This window comes from Anopheles coluzzii, chromosome 2 (genome assembly GCF_943734685.1).
Source record: "Anopheles coluzzii chromosome 2, AcolN3, whole genome shotgun sequence".
Lineage (NCBI taxonomy): Eukaryota > Metazoa > Arthropoda > Insecta > Diptera > Culicidae > Anopheles > Anopheles coluzzii.
Genome location: NC_064670.1, coordinates 7,725,803 through 7,740,772, shown reverse-complemented (window position 1 = coordinate 7,740,772; position 14,970 = coordinate 7,725,803). Strand labels below are relative to the sequence as shown.

At 50.0% G+C, this 14,970-nt stretch overlaps 1 protein-coding gene across 4 annotated transcripts in view; it reads right to left on the bottom strand.

Moving 5' to 3' along the window:
• Positions 1 to 5,243: 5,243 nt before the first annotated feature.
• LOC120950334 (ankyrin repeat domain-containing protein 12) overlaps positions 5,244 to 14,970 on the bottom strand; it is a 28,927-nt gene continuing 19,200 nt past the window's right edge. For 3 of the 4 annotated variants that reach the window (XM_040368302.2, XM_040368301.2, XM_040368299.2), the window contains 4 exons: positions 11,884 to 14,853; positions 9,370 to 9,649; positions 8,087 to 8,207; positions 5,244 to 7,966 (listed from right to left, as the gene is read on the bottom strand). In XM_040368302.2, coding sequence (XP_040224236.2) covers positions 7,377 to 7,966; positions 8,087 to 8,207; positions 9,370 to 9,649; positions 11,884 to 14,853 — 3,961 coding nt within the window. In that variant the 3' untranslated portion in view covers positions 5,244 to 7,376. The remainder of the gene's footprint in view (positions 7,967 to 8,086; positions 8,208 to 9,369; positions 9,650 to 11,883; positions 14,854 to 14,970) is intronic. The other variant, XM_040368300.2, reaches the window with a different exon arrangement.

Sequence of the window (14,970 nt, the reverse complement as noted above, 5' to 3'; positions counted from 1 at the left end):
TTAATAAACCACCGCCGTTTCGTGCCGCCGGGACAAGCCGGAATCGTTGCACCATTACACTCGGCAACCTCACATTAAACGTGTAATATCACATGTACAGGAAATGGCATTAAAATTATAGTAGTTCATAATGGGCGAGAGGGTGAGTGGCACAACAAAAAAAGCTCTACAAGAACAGGTGAAAGTCCAGCCTGACCGCAGCAAAACCATCGCATCGCAGGCACCGGAACGACATTGGAGCTTTGTGTGCATTTTCACTCACTCTCTCTCTCTCAATTCCTTCTCCCATCCACACCATCGCTTTGGGTCGCATAATTGCACATTTACGAGGGGCTCGTGCCTTATGAGGCGAATCTCGCTGCGAAGGTAGCAAACAATGGAAATAAAAAATGATTTTTATAACAATGGAGAGAGAGAGAAAAAAAAAACGCACACAGCCTGCCCAGTTGCCCAGTTCACCAAATGTCAACAAATCTGGAACTACCAACTATGGGGCATGGGTATGGATCACTCGGGCGGAAAGGAAAAATTATACTCCATTGCTGTTTGTGCTATTAAAACACCTTAATCGGTGGGGGCAGTGCTCGCTTTTGCGAAGGAGCTGCCGACGAACGGTCTAAATGATGTTAAACTGTGAGCCATTAGAAAATGCAACAAATGGATCGGACCCTTTACGCCGGTTGATGCACGTGAGCGAAGCGGTGATAAGGGTAAGTAACATGAGTTTTAAGATAGGCAGCTTTTTGAGAAGGGAATAGTAATCAACACAATGATCATGTTACTTGGAAACTATTAAAAAATAAAGTTTCCAGCTGTTTAATCACAAATTTAACTCCTTGTTTATAGATTTTGAGTGCGCAACAACGTTAAGCATTCATGACAATATGGTGCTTCAATGTAAACAATGTTCTAGCTCATTAAATTCTTTCATTGTACTAAAACCTACGTCACGTTATTTTTAAAATTTTCAACGGAAACTCGCTCACAGGTTTAATAAAAACCAAGCCCTGCCAAAAGTTTTCCCTCGCCACCTCAAGGGTTTCGGCGTTCCGCGAATTCCTTCAATTACCTCTGTTTCCTTGTGCGACAGCAAATACACCAGGTAACGACCGACTCCTAATCGCAACACACTAATAGTCGTGTACGAAATTCGCACGAAATCCTCAATCATCGTCATCGTCATCGTAGGGTGGGGGGGGGGGAGGGGGAGGTTGGCTGAGGTAAAGCTATTGCTAAAAGCAATATTTTCGTTCGAAACGAGCTCGTTGTTTGCTACCTACTTTACCCGGTTGCAATCGAAAAATGGAACGAGATTTTGGCAAACAGCAAGAAAAGAAAACCATTCACGCTGTATCGCGCATAGGTGAAACAGTGGCTGTGCAAGCGCCGTTTTCAGCAATGTCATCTGCCCGGTCGTTTGTTCTTTTTTTTTACTGTTAGACTGGGCTACAAGGGTTTTCCACCGTTTGAGCGCGTTGCAAACTTTTCTCACCACTACTGCTGCTGCTGCTGCTGCTGCTGCTGATGCCGTTGTTTGTTTCCTGCTATGCTGTGGCCCACTTTGCTGTGTTTCAAATTTGCACCGAATGTGGGAAGCGAACTTTGCCAACACAGCTATCCGGAACTAACATACAACGGGCGGCGACCGTTTGCCGGCGAACGATGGGAACGATGCTGGGTGGAAATTGAAGAAAGTGCTCGCCGGCCCGCGGAAGCGGAGACTTTGAGTATTGCTTCAAACAAAACTTTTGATAAAACACTTTCCACGTCTGTGCATCGTAGTTTAAAGCACCGAGCAGTGCAACGGGACAGCAGGTAAGCAGGATAGGAGGGCCGGAGGAGGTGAAAAAAAAAGCGGAGCGGAACTTTCTCACAGCTTGCCGAACATTTGTCCTTGCGGTTGTCGTGCTCGAAGACTCGTCGAGTGGGGCGCAAAAGCTGCTGCTGCCGCCTTCTTTGTCGTCGCTTTCTGGCTGTGGCCGGGGTGTGGGCTCGGGAGCAGGTTGTTTTGTGATGGACGAAACACGGCGCCGGAAACGGAACCTCAAGTGGGCCGTCACTCGGGCTCTCGGTGCATTGTTTACTCGCCGTGGCGCTCTAAACAGCGGCACGGGAAACTATCAAACAGTTAAGCGATAATCCTCTCCTGCTGATGCTCCATCCTTCGTTCCACACGGTCGCCATATTTGCCGGACGAACTTGAGGTACAGCTCACGGCCGGGCTCTACTTGCCGGGAAGCATCGATTCGTGTTCCGTGTGAGCCAGTTCCCCATCGTATGAGAGTATGTGTGTGAGTGTGTGTGTGTGTGCGTGTGGCAAATGTGTTGGCGAGCTTAAGTAAAAACAACAACAAGACTGCATACTTGACTACCGTTCTCCATCAATTTTCCATTCCGCTGCTGCACTGGTCGGCCCAAAGAGCGTCCCGGGAGTGGACGAGCTTTGAACGAACGTATGCTGCATGATTGGTGTGTATTTAAAGAAAATGGTACACGCATCACTTCAACAACAGTCTAGTAGGATGGTTGAAATATATTGTAAAAATTATAGAAAAGTGTGCTTTCTAACACTGAATGCGTTGTTCAATCATTGAATAAAGCATTTTGTAGACATTTTCATACAATGAGAGAAACTCATCACGTGTAGCATTTGTCTATAATTGAAACTCAAGCAAAATTGTAGACCTCAGATTCTTAAAAAAAGCATAAAACTTCTGAATGTACGTACATTTGTGCACTCTGGAAATTGTAAAGAAATCTAACCAGTATTATGCAATTGTAACTAAACTTAAGCTGCTCTCAATGCCAATGTTGCGCTCAACACTGTATGTGCACGATCTCATTTTGAAGCTCAGCGCCAACGCTCTCGACCGACCGTCCACCGACTAAAGGGGTCATAAGAGCATTTCAGCGTGTAGACGAGAAACACTTACGGTTGCCCAACAAGCATGCAGAAAGTGTGAGCGTGTAACTGTGTTTGTTTGAAAGAGAATATGCTTCCTGGTGCATTACCGGTCCAAGATTACGAGGGTTATTATAATGATGATTTGTTAAAAAGCACTTGCTTATTTTCACTCTCACCATTACTTAGCGAGTTTTCTTTGCGAGAGATGATACCAGCAATGAATTCTTCCAAAGTTGAAAGAAGATTATTATATAAAAAGTAAAAAAAGTATCATACATACTGGCTGAGTGATGTTTGGAACTGGTGATTTAATGTTAATTTTAATAATGCTATGGAAGTATCGACATTTTTCGGAAGAGAAAAAAATTCCTCTTGGAAACAAATTATGTCTTTTTTGTGAGGAAATAAAACAAGCTCTCCGCTACATCAAATAAACACACCAGGTAGCAGTAGCTTCACCGTAAATCCTGCCAATCAGTGCCATAAATCTGATATGCTGATGAAATATTTCAACGTAACCTAGCAGAGCTAAAAGCATGGCTTACTTAACGAGGCTACCTAGCAACCACTCAAACCCGGTACCTTTTGCAGAAAGAGGAGCAATATACATAGAACGAGATTTTGCGAATGAACGAGCGAGAGAGAGAGAGAGATGGGTTGAAATGAAAGGCATACCTTTAATCCCTCCCCTCGAGTGGCGTGAGATCTGAAGCGCGCCCGGGGGAAGTGCACGAGCGCAGAAAAGGCCATTATGAAAATGAAAGGATAGTGAGTATAAACAACAAACTCGCAAACAAAGTTTGGGCCGAAAGTTTTGCAATTCACAAAACAGGCTCCCGTCGAAAAGTGCAGGGCATGCTGCCAAGTTGATTTTGTTCGCCTTCCCTTGTCCATGACGCACACACGTACACAGCGGCGCAATTTACAGGCCAAGGTTTGAGGTAAAGTTTTTTCGCTTTTAAAATGCAATCGACCGGCAGTAAAATGTATGGTGCCAACGAATTTTTTTGTTCGGCATTCGTTTGAAATGGTCAAAAAAGCAAACGCCGCGATACAATACTTTTGCAACCTTTTCTTTGCTTAACAAACTTTTTTGTACAGAGATTACAGTGATAAATGATTTTCAGATCAAACACTACAGAGATTCGTTTTATATGCATTCGCTCCGTCCTCAAAACCCTGATAAACACCATTTATATCACAGATTACATGCCCCTGTTACTGCCTCCCGATGCGCCAAAAAGCTAAAAGTCGCCGAGTCGACATCCACCATCTTACCCGGTAGAACTCCCTATTGCTGCGAGCTGGCATACCCACCCACCCGACCTGCAGCCATTTGAAGTGGGTGTGCAAAAGCATCACAAACTTTACACCTCGCTTATCTAACCCACTCGCTCGCCCACTTTGCCCACGCAGCATCCGAAAGGCTGCACACAGCCCCGGCGCGTCAACAAATGAAAACTAATTCGTATACGAACAATCATCCGGACGCCCAGAAAAGGGTCTGAGCGCAATCGTTCACGACCGCACTGCAACGATATTTACCACGCTGCAGAAACCCCATCCCCATTTTATCACCCACCCAAATGGATCCGTTGATTGTACCTAACAATGTTAACGACGGAGGTTTGCTGATGACGATAATCAGGCCCTAGCTGGGGCCAGCTCCTCCCCGGGTCGTCCTGGTGTTCGAGCAATGCGACACGAGGACAATGCTAATCAGGCCGATGGTCGGGACGAGTCAATGTGCAGTCTAGCCATTGTGCATTTTTCGGCGAAATGCAGATTAACTTTATTATCCGCCGGGACCTTAACCTCGAACCTTCGAGCACGGGCACTGTCAGACGAAGTCGGTCCGGTTGGGGGGGGGGGGGGGGGAGCACATTGTTGTGTATTATTTCCGCCTTTCCAAGGGCGCGTCATTCCCGAGGGGCTGTGCACGGGCCATTGTGTTAAGCTCCGCCGTCGTGTTGACGATGAAGACTGACGCAGCCATTAGAATCAAGCTGACTGAATGGTGTCTCTTGAGGAAGGGGGAAGCATCTTCCGGGCAAGACCGTAAGACGGTGGTTTTCGTAGCCGACGGTATCCTTAACGATGGTAAGATTTTATGGACAGCATAGGCAACACTCAGCCCGACACCCAAGAGATTGACAGGGTCGGCACGGCGAAGCTTATCAGCATTGAAAAAAGGAAGAAAAGAAAGCGAGACATGAAATTTGACACTCATTGCATAGTAACCGGATGGATATCATTGGGGATGTGGGGAAAATAACTGAATCACGGCTGAAAAGGAGGAAATAATATTTAGCAATTACTCTATGGCCACAATGATCAGTTGAGTTTCTGCTTTTGTTTGTTCTATTTATTTACAACAAAGTCTACAATTGGTATCTAAAACGTTGACAGAAAATAACGTACGCATTGTTCGCTAGACGATCATATTTCTAGTTCACCCAACACTCCCATTTCCTACTCGCTCGACGTATAATTCTCAGTAGTTACAAAATGTAACGCACCGTTTGTCTCATTTCAATATTGCTCCTCTGTTTACATCACTTTTCACTGAACGGCTGAGTTCGTTTTCACACTCTGGTTGTTTTCTGTATCTCTTTTTCCCCTTTTTCCAATAAATGGTTGTAAATATCAAGGACACTTTATTTCGACCTCTTTTCATCTTCATCACAAGTCGATGACATTCAAAGACTAGCACTGATTTCGCTGGAAGTTATTATACTGAGGATGTCTCTCCAAATCTATTGGAAAGTGATAGCTTTCTCTATTAGCTACTTTGTTACATTAATGGTATTAGTATCTTAGTAAGAGCATCATGTTTACCACTTTGGCAAAACTAACCTCAGACGCAACTAACAGCAGGAGCAGCAGGAGCAGCAACAGCAACATACAGCAGCAGCAGCAAACGGTGATTCAGCAACTTTCAGCATCGGGTACAGCACTTCCGGTGTGTTTCCCAAAACTTTTCAACGCTTCTAGGACAAAGTACATGTTACACGCGCGAGATGCCAATGACGTAGCTTTACAACGCCCGATCGGTAATTAATAATGCACACGCGACCCACGCGACTACGGCGATGTCGTGTGCTGGAAGTCGCATGGTAGTATAATGATGAAGCATAGCTAATTAAATTTTGAAACTTTGCCGTCCTTTGTCTCGTTCAGTGTTCCGTCACTTTTCTCTTCAATTGTTACGGAAGACTTCATGTGGCGTTTCTCCTGCCTTCTGGGCAATGGCGGTATTTGGCATTAAATAAAAATAAGTAGAATTAAGTGAGCTTTCAGCAGTAATTACAACTACCAAGAGCAGGATGTGCACGAAACCAGTCATCTGTTTGATGTGCAAAACTTAGCGAGGACCGATAATGACTTTTATAGGCTCGTGTAATACGGTACACTCTCTCTCTCTCTCTCTCGTTTGTTAAGTCGCTAATTAGCTGAGGCACCGTGAGAATCAAAAATACTATTATGCAGGCAAACTCGTCCATGCCGAAATCGTAGAGCTTTGCTCGTGTGTTGAGTGCCAAACAGCCGGTAGCGTGCATCAAACCATGCATTTTATGAATTTGCACGCGAACTCGTATGTACCCAGCACAGGCCCCAAGAGCCAGCATTATCAAATCGGCAATCACCTGACTTGTGGAAGCTTTAGGCTGAAAGCTTTGCGGAACACTATCGGAACACCGCTTGTATGCAATTTTAGTTCCCTTTTCTGGGGGGAAACAGTCTTTGAAGGCATGAAAAAGTGTACGGAAAAAGGGGTGAAATAGGCTGTAATTAGTTTCGATTTAGGTCAAGGACATTCGGGCACGCTTGCCCGGGAGGCTAAGAACTCTACCAAGTATAATGGGTCACATACTGACCTTCAACCTCAAACACGCACTAGAGCCTGTCAAGGACATGGAACGAACGAACATGATTGCCACCTCTGGCAGGTCAAGAAACGATCATTAATGCTAACGACCCTTAAAACACAAAATCCGACAGAATACTTCACATTATCGTCTACTTTCTCAGCAGTTACCAGCAGTGGTACAGCTCGGTAGACCTCTCCAAGTGGCCATGAACGAAAACAGAAAAAAAAACACACACACACACATGAGTGGAACGGGGAAAGTTGAATGAAAACGAGTTCGTTTCTTGTTTGCTTTCTTTACTCTCACGCTTAGTTTTGCTTGTGGAAGGTACTCGAAACAGACAGCACAGCGTTACGTGGCCCACCCATGGGCATGGGAAGAGCCTACAGACAGAGTGTCATATATTTACAGCCAAAAACAACATACACACACGCGCGCGCGCGCGCACACACATACGGGTAAGCCCTCCAAACCCAATGCTCCAGTCCGGGTTCAAAACTCGGTGCCGGAATCTCATTGGCTCCTAGCCCAACCGCCGTACGGTTTAAATATTGTACCAGGTCGTCCAGCGAACGGACCTTTCCGGCCCACCGAGAGCGCTAGGCGGGTGTAGCGCCCCGCGGGCTGTTGGTACCACCGGATCGCCGCTCGTCTACTGTGGGAAGGGCACGGGACTGCGACTGTGGCCCAACAGCCGGTGACCGTTGCCGTTCCGCGACTGGGGAAGGATGAGGTTGCTGGTGCTGCTGTTGCTGCTGACTTCGTTGTGGGTGAGCGTTATCTTGGGCATCAGTATCTGATGGTTGCTCGTGGGACTGGCGCTGGTGCTGCTGTTGCTGCTGCTGCTGCGGTTGTGCTGCTGATGTTGCTGCTGCTGCTGCTGCTGCTGCTCGTCCAGGGTCGGGGTCGCCTGTGGATGAACAACGAGTATCACCGTCAGTGGTGCCGTCCGGATTTAGGGTGAACGTAACATAGTAACGCTTATTGCTATCGAGCTTCTCCGATGGCAGTGTAATGACCTGCTTGCTGTTCCCGTGCGTCAGCTCCAGTGCGACCTTCCCTCCGGTGCAGCTGCGGTCCGTCGGGTGCGTTAGGATTTTCGGCAAGAAAAAACTACCCACCCCGGACGTGCTCGATTTGTACGGCCCGAAGCCGAGCTTCGGTATCGTGTGATGGTTCATCATCGGTACTGGGCACGCGATGGCAAATATCGTTGCAAAATACGGGATGGTCGGGTGGTGGGATGGGAAGATGCATCAATTAGATTGCGTTCGGTTGCAGTACGAAGCGGCCAATGGTGTATACTTACTGTACGCAGCGCAGGGAATGCCTGTGTAGGCGTGGGTCGCATGAAGACAGCGGTGTGTTTTGGTCGTGCAGTTCAGGGCACGCTCGTAGCGGCTCACGTCCGGGCTTAGCCTTCGTTCGGCCTGTAAAGTGGAGCGGACGAATCAAAAGCATATTAGAGGCCGAATCAACGCAACAAATTCAAGATTTTCACTCCCCAAAAAGCGATAGCTAACTTATATCTAAACCCATCACCATGCCCGTGCATTGACTTTTTGTAACCAGTTTGTTTCGGACTTCGGTGCGGACGGTTCGTGATTGCTATTTGAAATATTAAACTGCTCATCACCTAAGTGAAAACGGTTCGCCAAGACGTTCTCAGCGTGACGTGACACTTAGCAGGACTACTGTTTCTCAGGGCACGGCTAACGAACTCAACAGTGCCTTCTGCTGGCCGAACGAATTTATGTCACTGACGTGCTTTTTGCTCCCTTACCCAAGGCGAGCCGTTTTGCGACGGGTAGCACCACAAACTGGCTGCCCTATCGGTTCTATTTATTCTTTCGCCCTTTCCAACCACGACACCAAAGTACACAGTTTCACTGGCAAGATCATTATAACACTTTTCTGCTGCTGTCACTTTACCCGCTGCACCAAACTAAACCTTTACGACCATGACGGCCATCGAGCAGTCCAGCACAAGCGTCATGTCAATCGACGATGCTCCAGCGCCGACGGCACGGCGAGACTACAACGAGTGACATCAAAAAACACCCTGCTTGTGATCCCTGTCTCAGGGTAACGGGGTTTGGACGCGCAAACAAAATGGCACAAACGAGTACCGGCAACCTACTGTGCGCTCCCGCATCGGACGCCATTCGGTCGGATTATTCGCGCGGTCGAATCTCAGTCAACGTTACGATGTAATTATGGCGACAGAAATGAAGGACTTATGAATAAATCTCATCAAACGTCGACGAGGCCGCGAGCAGCCCAGTGCGGACGAGCGTGAAAAGGCTGTAACTAATGAAGTTTCCCCCCGGCAGGCTTTGCAGCAATGTACTGAAACCAAAAGCGAATGGAAGCGGATGGTAACGGGCTTGCTGGTGATAGGATTTCTCCCCGAGCAAAGGCTATGTTTATAAACTGGCCGTTCGTTCGATTCTAGCGGTGCGCGGTAATTTATCCAGCGCAAAAACAAAACCTTTTCCCCCTCTTCACTCGACAACAGCTTAAACGAATCATCTTAAGAGCTTGTTCATCCCTCTTGCATGCAAATCAGCCAAGTTTGGAGCTACTACTCACCTCATCGTACACCTCCGAGATGTTCTGGAAATTGTACGTCTCGCGCTTCTGCAGACTCTTGAGCGTGTCGTACAGAAAGAGCTCAAAGTTCCGGAACGAGTACTCCGTGTACGGGTAGCGCTTGAGCGTGCTGCCCGTCTCGTACCCGAGCTCGATCGTGGACTTGTGGTAATCGTCGACGGCCCGCTTCACCAGCACCGATTCGTTCACTTTCGTCGACCGTATTTGCAAACTTTTCAGTTCTAACAAGTGTTGGAAAATTTTTCTTTCCATATAATATCTGGGAATAAGAGCGGGCAGTGATTGGGCGATTGATAGGTTTGGTTGGTTGGTTTTGGCTTTTTTGAGAGTTGTTGATGATTGGTTTGTTTTTTTTTTTTTTAGAGAAAGGGGAGTTTGATTGTTTTTTTGTTGTTGTTGTTGTCTAGACTTGTTTTGTTAAGCTGAACACTGTTTCATTGTTTCGATTTGCCGCAGCAGCTGCGCTTTGATGGGAAGGGTTTGTTTCGCTTGTTTGCTGTATAGCTTGCGGATGATTAGTATGGCTTTCAGCATGTCGCGCTGCGGTAGCAACAGCAACCGAACGGCACTGATAGCGCTCGGAAAGGAACGTAAGCAAGAGGTTGCGTGGATGTTCGCGATCGCGTTAAAGCTTCTTGAAGCGCACGAGCGAGTGAAACGACACAGATGTGAGCAAATTAGTAATAATAAACAAAACATAAAACGCACAACGGTTTGACGGAAATGGCACAGGACGAAAAAAAAAATTATTGATGGTGACACCCAAAAAAAGGTTAAGGACATCAGAAAATACAGAGCTTCACATACACAATGAATAGGTGAGTTGAGTTTGGAAAACAGGAACTGGGTAAGGAATGGAAGTAACCGTAAGGATGGAGTTTGGACCTTGGTGTAATAATCGTTTTGCTCAAATCCATGCTTTTCACTACTTGTTCTCTGCCTACTTACGAATTTTAAATATCGCTCTCAGTAAGCCCAACATCCCGCGCTCGCCCATTTACTAGGAGGTTGTTGTCTAACATGGAACTATGTTATTCACTATTATTACTACCAAACTCTCGGTGAAAAGATACACTCTACAGTCGGTGGGTTTTGCTCACACAATATTGTCTACTACACAGTCCTACCCGTATTACAATTCTAGCCTCCTAACACTGTGGGCACTAAGGATACACGCACACCATAAAACACACACAAACACACATGGGCACACACAAAGCGTGGCGTGCTTACTCTACCAAACATCCTACACCTCAAAAGGACACTAAGTGTCTCCTGAAAGCTGATCCTACAGTTACATCCCTACACACTCCTCGCCACAGAGTACATATTGGTATAAGAAACGGTGTACAAATTGAATCTTGCATCATATTAATCAACACTCACACTACGAATCTAATGTCTACAGAAACTCTCGTTACTGACTACCTGAAACCCCCTACATTGCTCATTAAACTGACCCTTTCTTGAGGAGATACTACAGAAAACGCAGAAGAAGTAGCTGGGTTTGGTGGTTGGTAATTGCTTTAAAAACAAAACCTTCCTCACAACCTGTCTGTAACTGTCGAACGCAACGATTATCGATTGTGAGCCTGCCTAGTAGACGGGCCGGCCTGTTTCTGATTGGCCCCATCCGTTTCATCTCATCTTCTTCAAAGTTGCCGGATGCGTTACAAACTCTGCAACTCAGGGCTGAATGCTTCCGGTCAGTTCACACTCACTTACTCTTTCACACACACACACACACACACTCACGCCCGCACGGCTTCTCGGTTGTAGAAATGTTCATATCGGTGCACTCTCACTAAAGCTTGAGTAAGTTTACGGGATTTTATTTTGCAGACATGGCCGGGATGGCCTTTCAGTACTTGAGATTGCTGTTCAGTGTGCTTCGGGGCTTAGTGTAGTTTCAATCTGGTGCGCACTATTTGTATTTGTATTAGTTTTTTTTGTTCTTTGCTCTGTATGTGTCTGTATTACACCCTCTTGAACAATGCTCTTCTTGAGTGTGTTTCTTTACTTTTATCTGAAACAATAATACGGGGGAGGGGTTCGGCTTCAGAGTTAGGTCTCTTATTAGGCGGCAAAAACACTAGTTACGGGAGGCCAGGAGCAGGAGCTAGTTGGCAGGAACGGTGGTGGGAGTGGTGGGTAAAAGGGAATGAATGCTGGCCACAGTGACCACACGTGCTCGCACTCTCAAACACTTTCACACCAACATACAACACTTGCACACGGACGGACGGAAAGGATCTTTGGGACTCAGGGGGGGGGGGGGGGAGGAACATTTTCAGTGAAAGATGAGCTATGTGAAGGTGGCCGACCTCTAACGGAGGGAGCTGACACTACGGGCACGGGCACGTTACACGTAGCGTCTGGTGTCGATGTGTACTACGAGACTAGTAGTGTTTCAGTGTGTGTGTGTGTGTGTGTGTGTATTCGTGGTTGAAGAAGAGTGGGATCGTTGCGCCAACCCCAACTGTTGCTGCCTACCTTCGAATGTTACGATGGATCGACTGCTGGACGGTCGTCATGTTGACGGCGTTCTTGTCGCCCGGTTTGCGGCCCTCCGGCCGCGAACTGGCCGCCCGCTCCTCCACCATCGAGAAGGCGGCCCGGCGCGGCAGGGTGGCCGTGTGGGTCGGGCGCTCGAACACGGTCGGCTTGCTGCGTACGGCCTGCGGGCTCGGCTCGAACCCCGAGTCCTGATCCTTGCTGCTTTGCTGCTCCTGCTGCTCGTCCTCCTTCAGGCGCGGTTTCTTCTTGATTTTCTTCTTCTTCTTCTCGTCATCTTCAGCCGTGCCGTCCAGGCTGACGAAAAACCCGCGCGTTTGATCGACCTTTGCCTGGTCTAGCGGTGGCGGCACTGGCTCAGCCAGTACCGGAGCCGTCACCTCCTCAACGCTCTCCATCTTCGACTCCATCGAACGGCGCAGCTTGGGTCGCTCTTTCGCGGGCTCTTGCGGTTTCGCTTTTTCCACCACCGGAGGCACCACTTCCGACACCTTCGGTGGCTCCTCAACCGCCGGTGTTGGGGCAGGTTTTTGCTCCTCCTTCTCGGGGACTTCCTGCACGACCGATGTCGGTTCCGTCTCTTCGCTCGATTTCGACGGTGAACTTTCGCTCGTTTCCTCCGGTGTGCTTTTCTGTTCCTCTTCCAGCTTCGTCGGCGCTGGAGGTTCTTCCGGCTCTACTAGTGGTGGCAGTGATTCCTCCGCTATTAACGGCTCATCTTCAGCCGGGCCGCCTCCACCGCCTCGGTCCACTTCCAGGCCTTGGGGCGCTTGCGACTCGACCGTCGGTTCTGTCCGCTCCTCCACCAGCTCGGGCAGTGGTTCTAGCTGCTGTGGCAGTGGTGCTGGCTGTGGTTCCGGCTTCGGTTCTGGGACGGAGATTGCTTCAGGCTTGGGTTCGGGTGCCGGCTCAGGTGTCGGCTCTTTCGCTAACGGAGGAGGTGATGGAGGAGGAGCCGGCGGGGCGGCCGGCGGTTCCTCTAAAGGGAGTGCCGGCGGTTTCTGCTGCACCTTGGACGCTTCCTTATCGGACGACTCCGACTTGGAGTGGCTCTTGGAGCTGTCACTCTTGGCGGATTTGAGCTTGGAGCGATCTTTGCGTACCGCCTGCTGCTGCTGTTGCGCCATCTCTACCGCGTGTTCATCGCGCACCTCTTCGCGGATCGTTTCCGCCATCGGTTTGCTAGTTACGCGCGGTAGTCCCCCTTTCGCGCTACGCTCTTCCGTCTCGCTGAGTCCCTCCACGTCCGACCGGGTGCGCTGCTCGATCGTGTACGTGGCGTCCGTGGCCGCACCGTCGTCCTCCGTCGACTTGGACATCGATTCGGGCGCGGGGTGCACCTGCGCCTGCGTCACCACCTCGGTGACCGGTGCCGGCACTTTCGCCTGTTCCTCCTCGCTGGGCGAGTCGGACTTTTTGGCCGTCTTGGCCAGCTTCGACTTCTTGCCCGTGCCCTTAACCTTCTTCTTCTTCGTCGTGCTCGAGTCGGACGACTTGCCCTCGCTCTTCGCGTCCGACTCTTTGCGGATGTTAAACTCGGCCCGCGGTGGCGTTCGGGGTGACGTGGGTTCGTCTAAAAAATCGCTCAAACCACCGGAAGCATCAAACCCACCAGCGCCACCGTACTGTAGCTGAACGGGCAGCCCGAGATGCGTTTCGCGTCGCTCGGAGGAAAACTTTAGCCCCGGTCCCGCCCGACCACCTCCGTTCGCGGGGGAATCATTCTCGGAGGAGCCGCTGTGCACCTGCTTCAGGATGATCTTGCCGCACCGCTCGCCCGGCTTGCGCGGTCCCGGTTCCTTCTTCTCCGCGTACTTAAACTCGTACTCCTTCAGCGCGTCCGGTGGCAGTGGTGCGTCGCGCGTCTCCTCCCGCTCGCGGTCCTTGTGTCGGTCGCGCGAGTGGGACCGCTTGGAGGAGCACTTCTTGTAGCACTTGTGCTTTCGGCGCACGTGCCGGCAGCAGCCGTCCGAGGACGAACCGCTCGTGCTGGCGGACGATGAGCTGCTGCTGCGGCGATGCTTGCCCGTGCGCTGATCGCTGCGATGCAGCTCCGCATTGCTGCGCGACCGGCTGATGTCGTTCGAGCCGTCCCGGTAGAGGTACACCGTATCGCTGCAGCTGCTCGTGCGGCGACCCCGGTGGCTGCCTTTTCGCTTGTGCCGGCTCTTCCGGTGCGGCCGATCCTCCTGCGACTCGCTGTCCGAGTTGGAGTTGAGATAGACGATGTACCGCTTGGACGTTTTCAGATCGATCAGCTCTTCCTTCTCCGTCAGCTTCAGCGGCTCCACCCGATCAATGTCGGGCAGGATCTTTTGCTGGCGCCCGGACAGCCGCAGCTTGTTCGCTGGCAGGCCGCCCTGCATCTGCAGATACTTGGCGGTCGACCGGTACCCTTTGGCCAGCGCGTAATCGAGCGGCGTTAGTGGCGCCCCCTTCGACGACGGCCGGTACAGCAGATTGACGTCGGCGCCCAGCTCCAGCAGCAGCTTGCACATGTCCACGTTGTCGTGCCCGGCGGCAATGTGCAGCAGCGTCCGCCCGTCGTTGCTCGTTGTGTTGATGTGCTTCGGCTTCATCTGGATCAGCCACTGGACGAGCTGGCGGCGGCCGGAACAGGCCGCATCGTGCACCGGCAGATCTCCCTTCGCGTTCCGCAGCCACAGGTTGCCCTTCTTCGCGTGCAGTATCTTGACCGTCTCCATCTGGCCCTTCGCACACCCGCAGTGGGCCGGCGTGCGGCCCTTCCGGTCCTGCCGGTTCGGATCGGCATCCAGCTTCAGCAGCAGCGACGTCGCATCGGCATGCCCGAGCGTAACCGCGTAGTGCAGCGCCGTGCAGCCGTTCGAGTCGATCTGGTCGGTGTGCGCGCCGCACAGGTTGATCAGCGTATCGATGCACTCGGTGTGGCCCCGCGATGCAGCACAGTGCAGTGCGGTCAGTCCGTCCCTGCAAGACGAAGACGAATGAAAGTAGCAATAATCAAACATACCTGGATGTAACTGATCCCTCAACGAAAAAAAAAAAAATTGGTGGCAAAATCCGCCCTCCACACCCTGGCACACA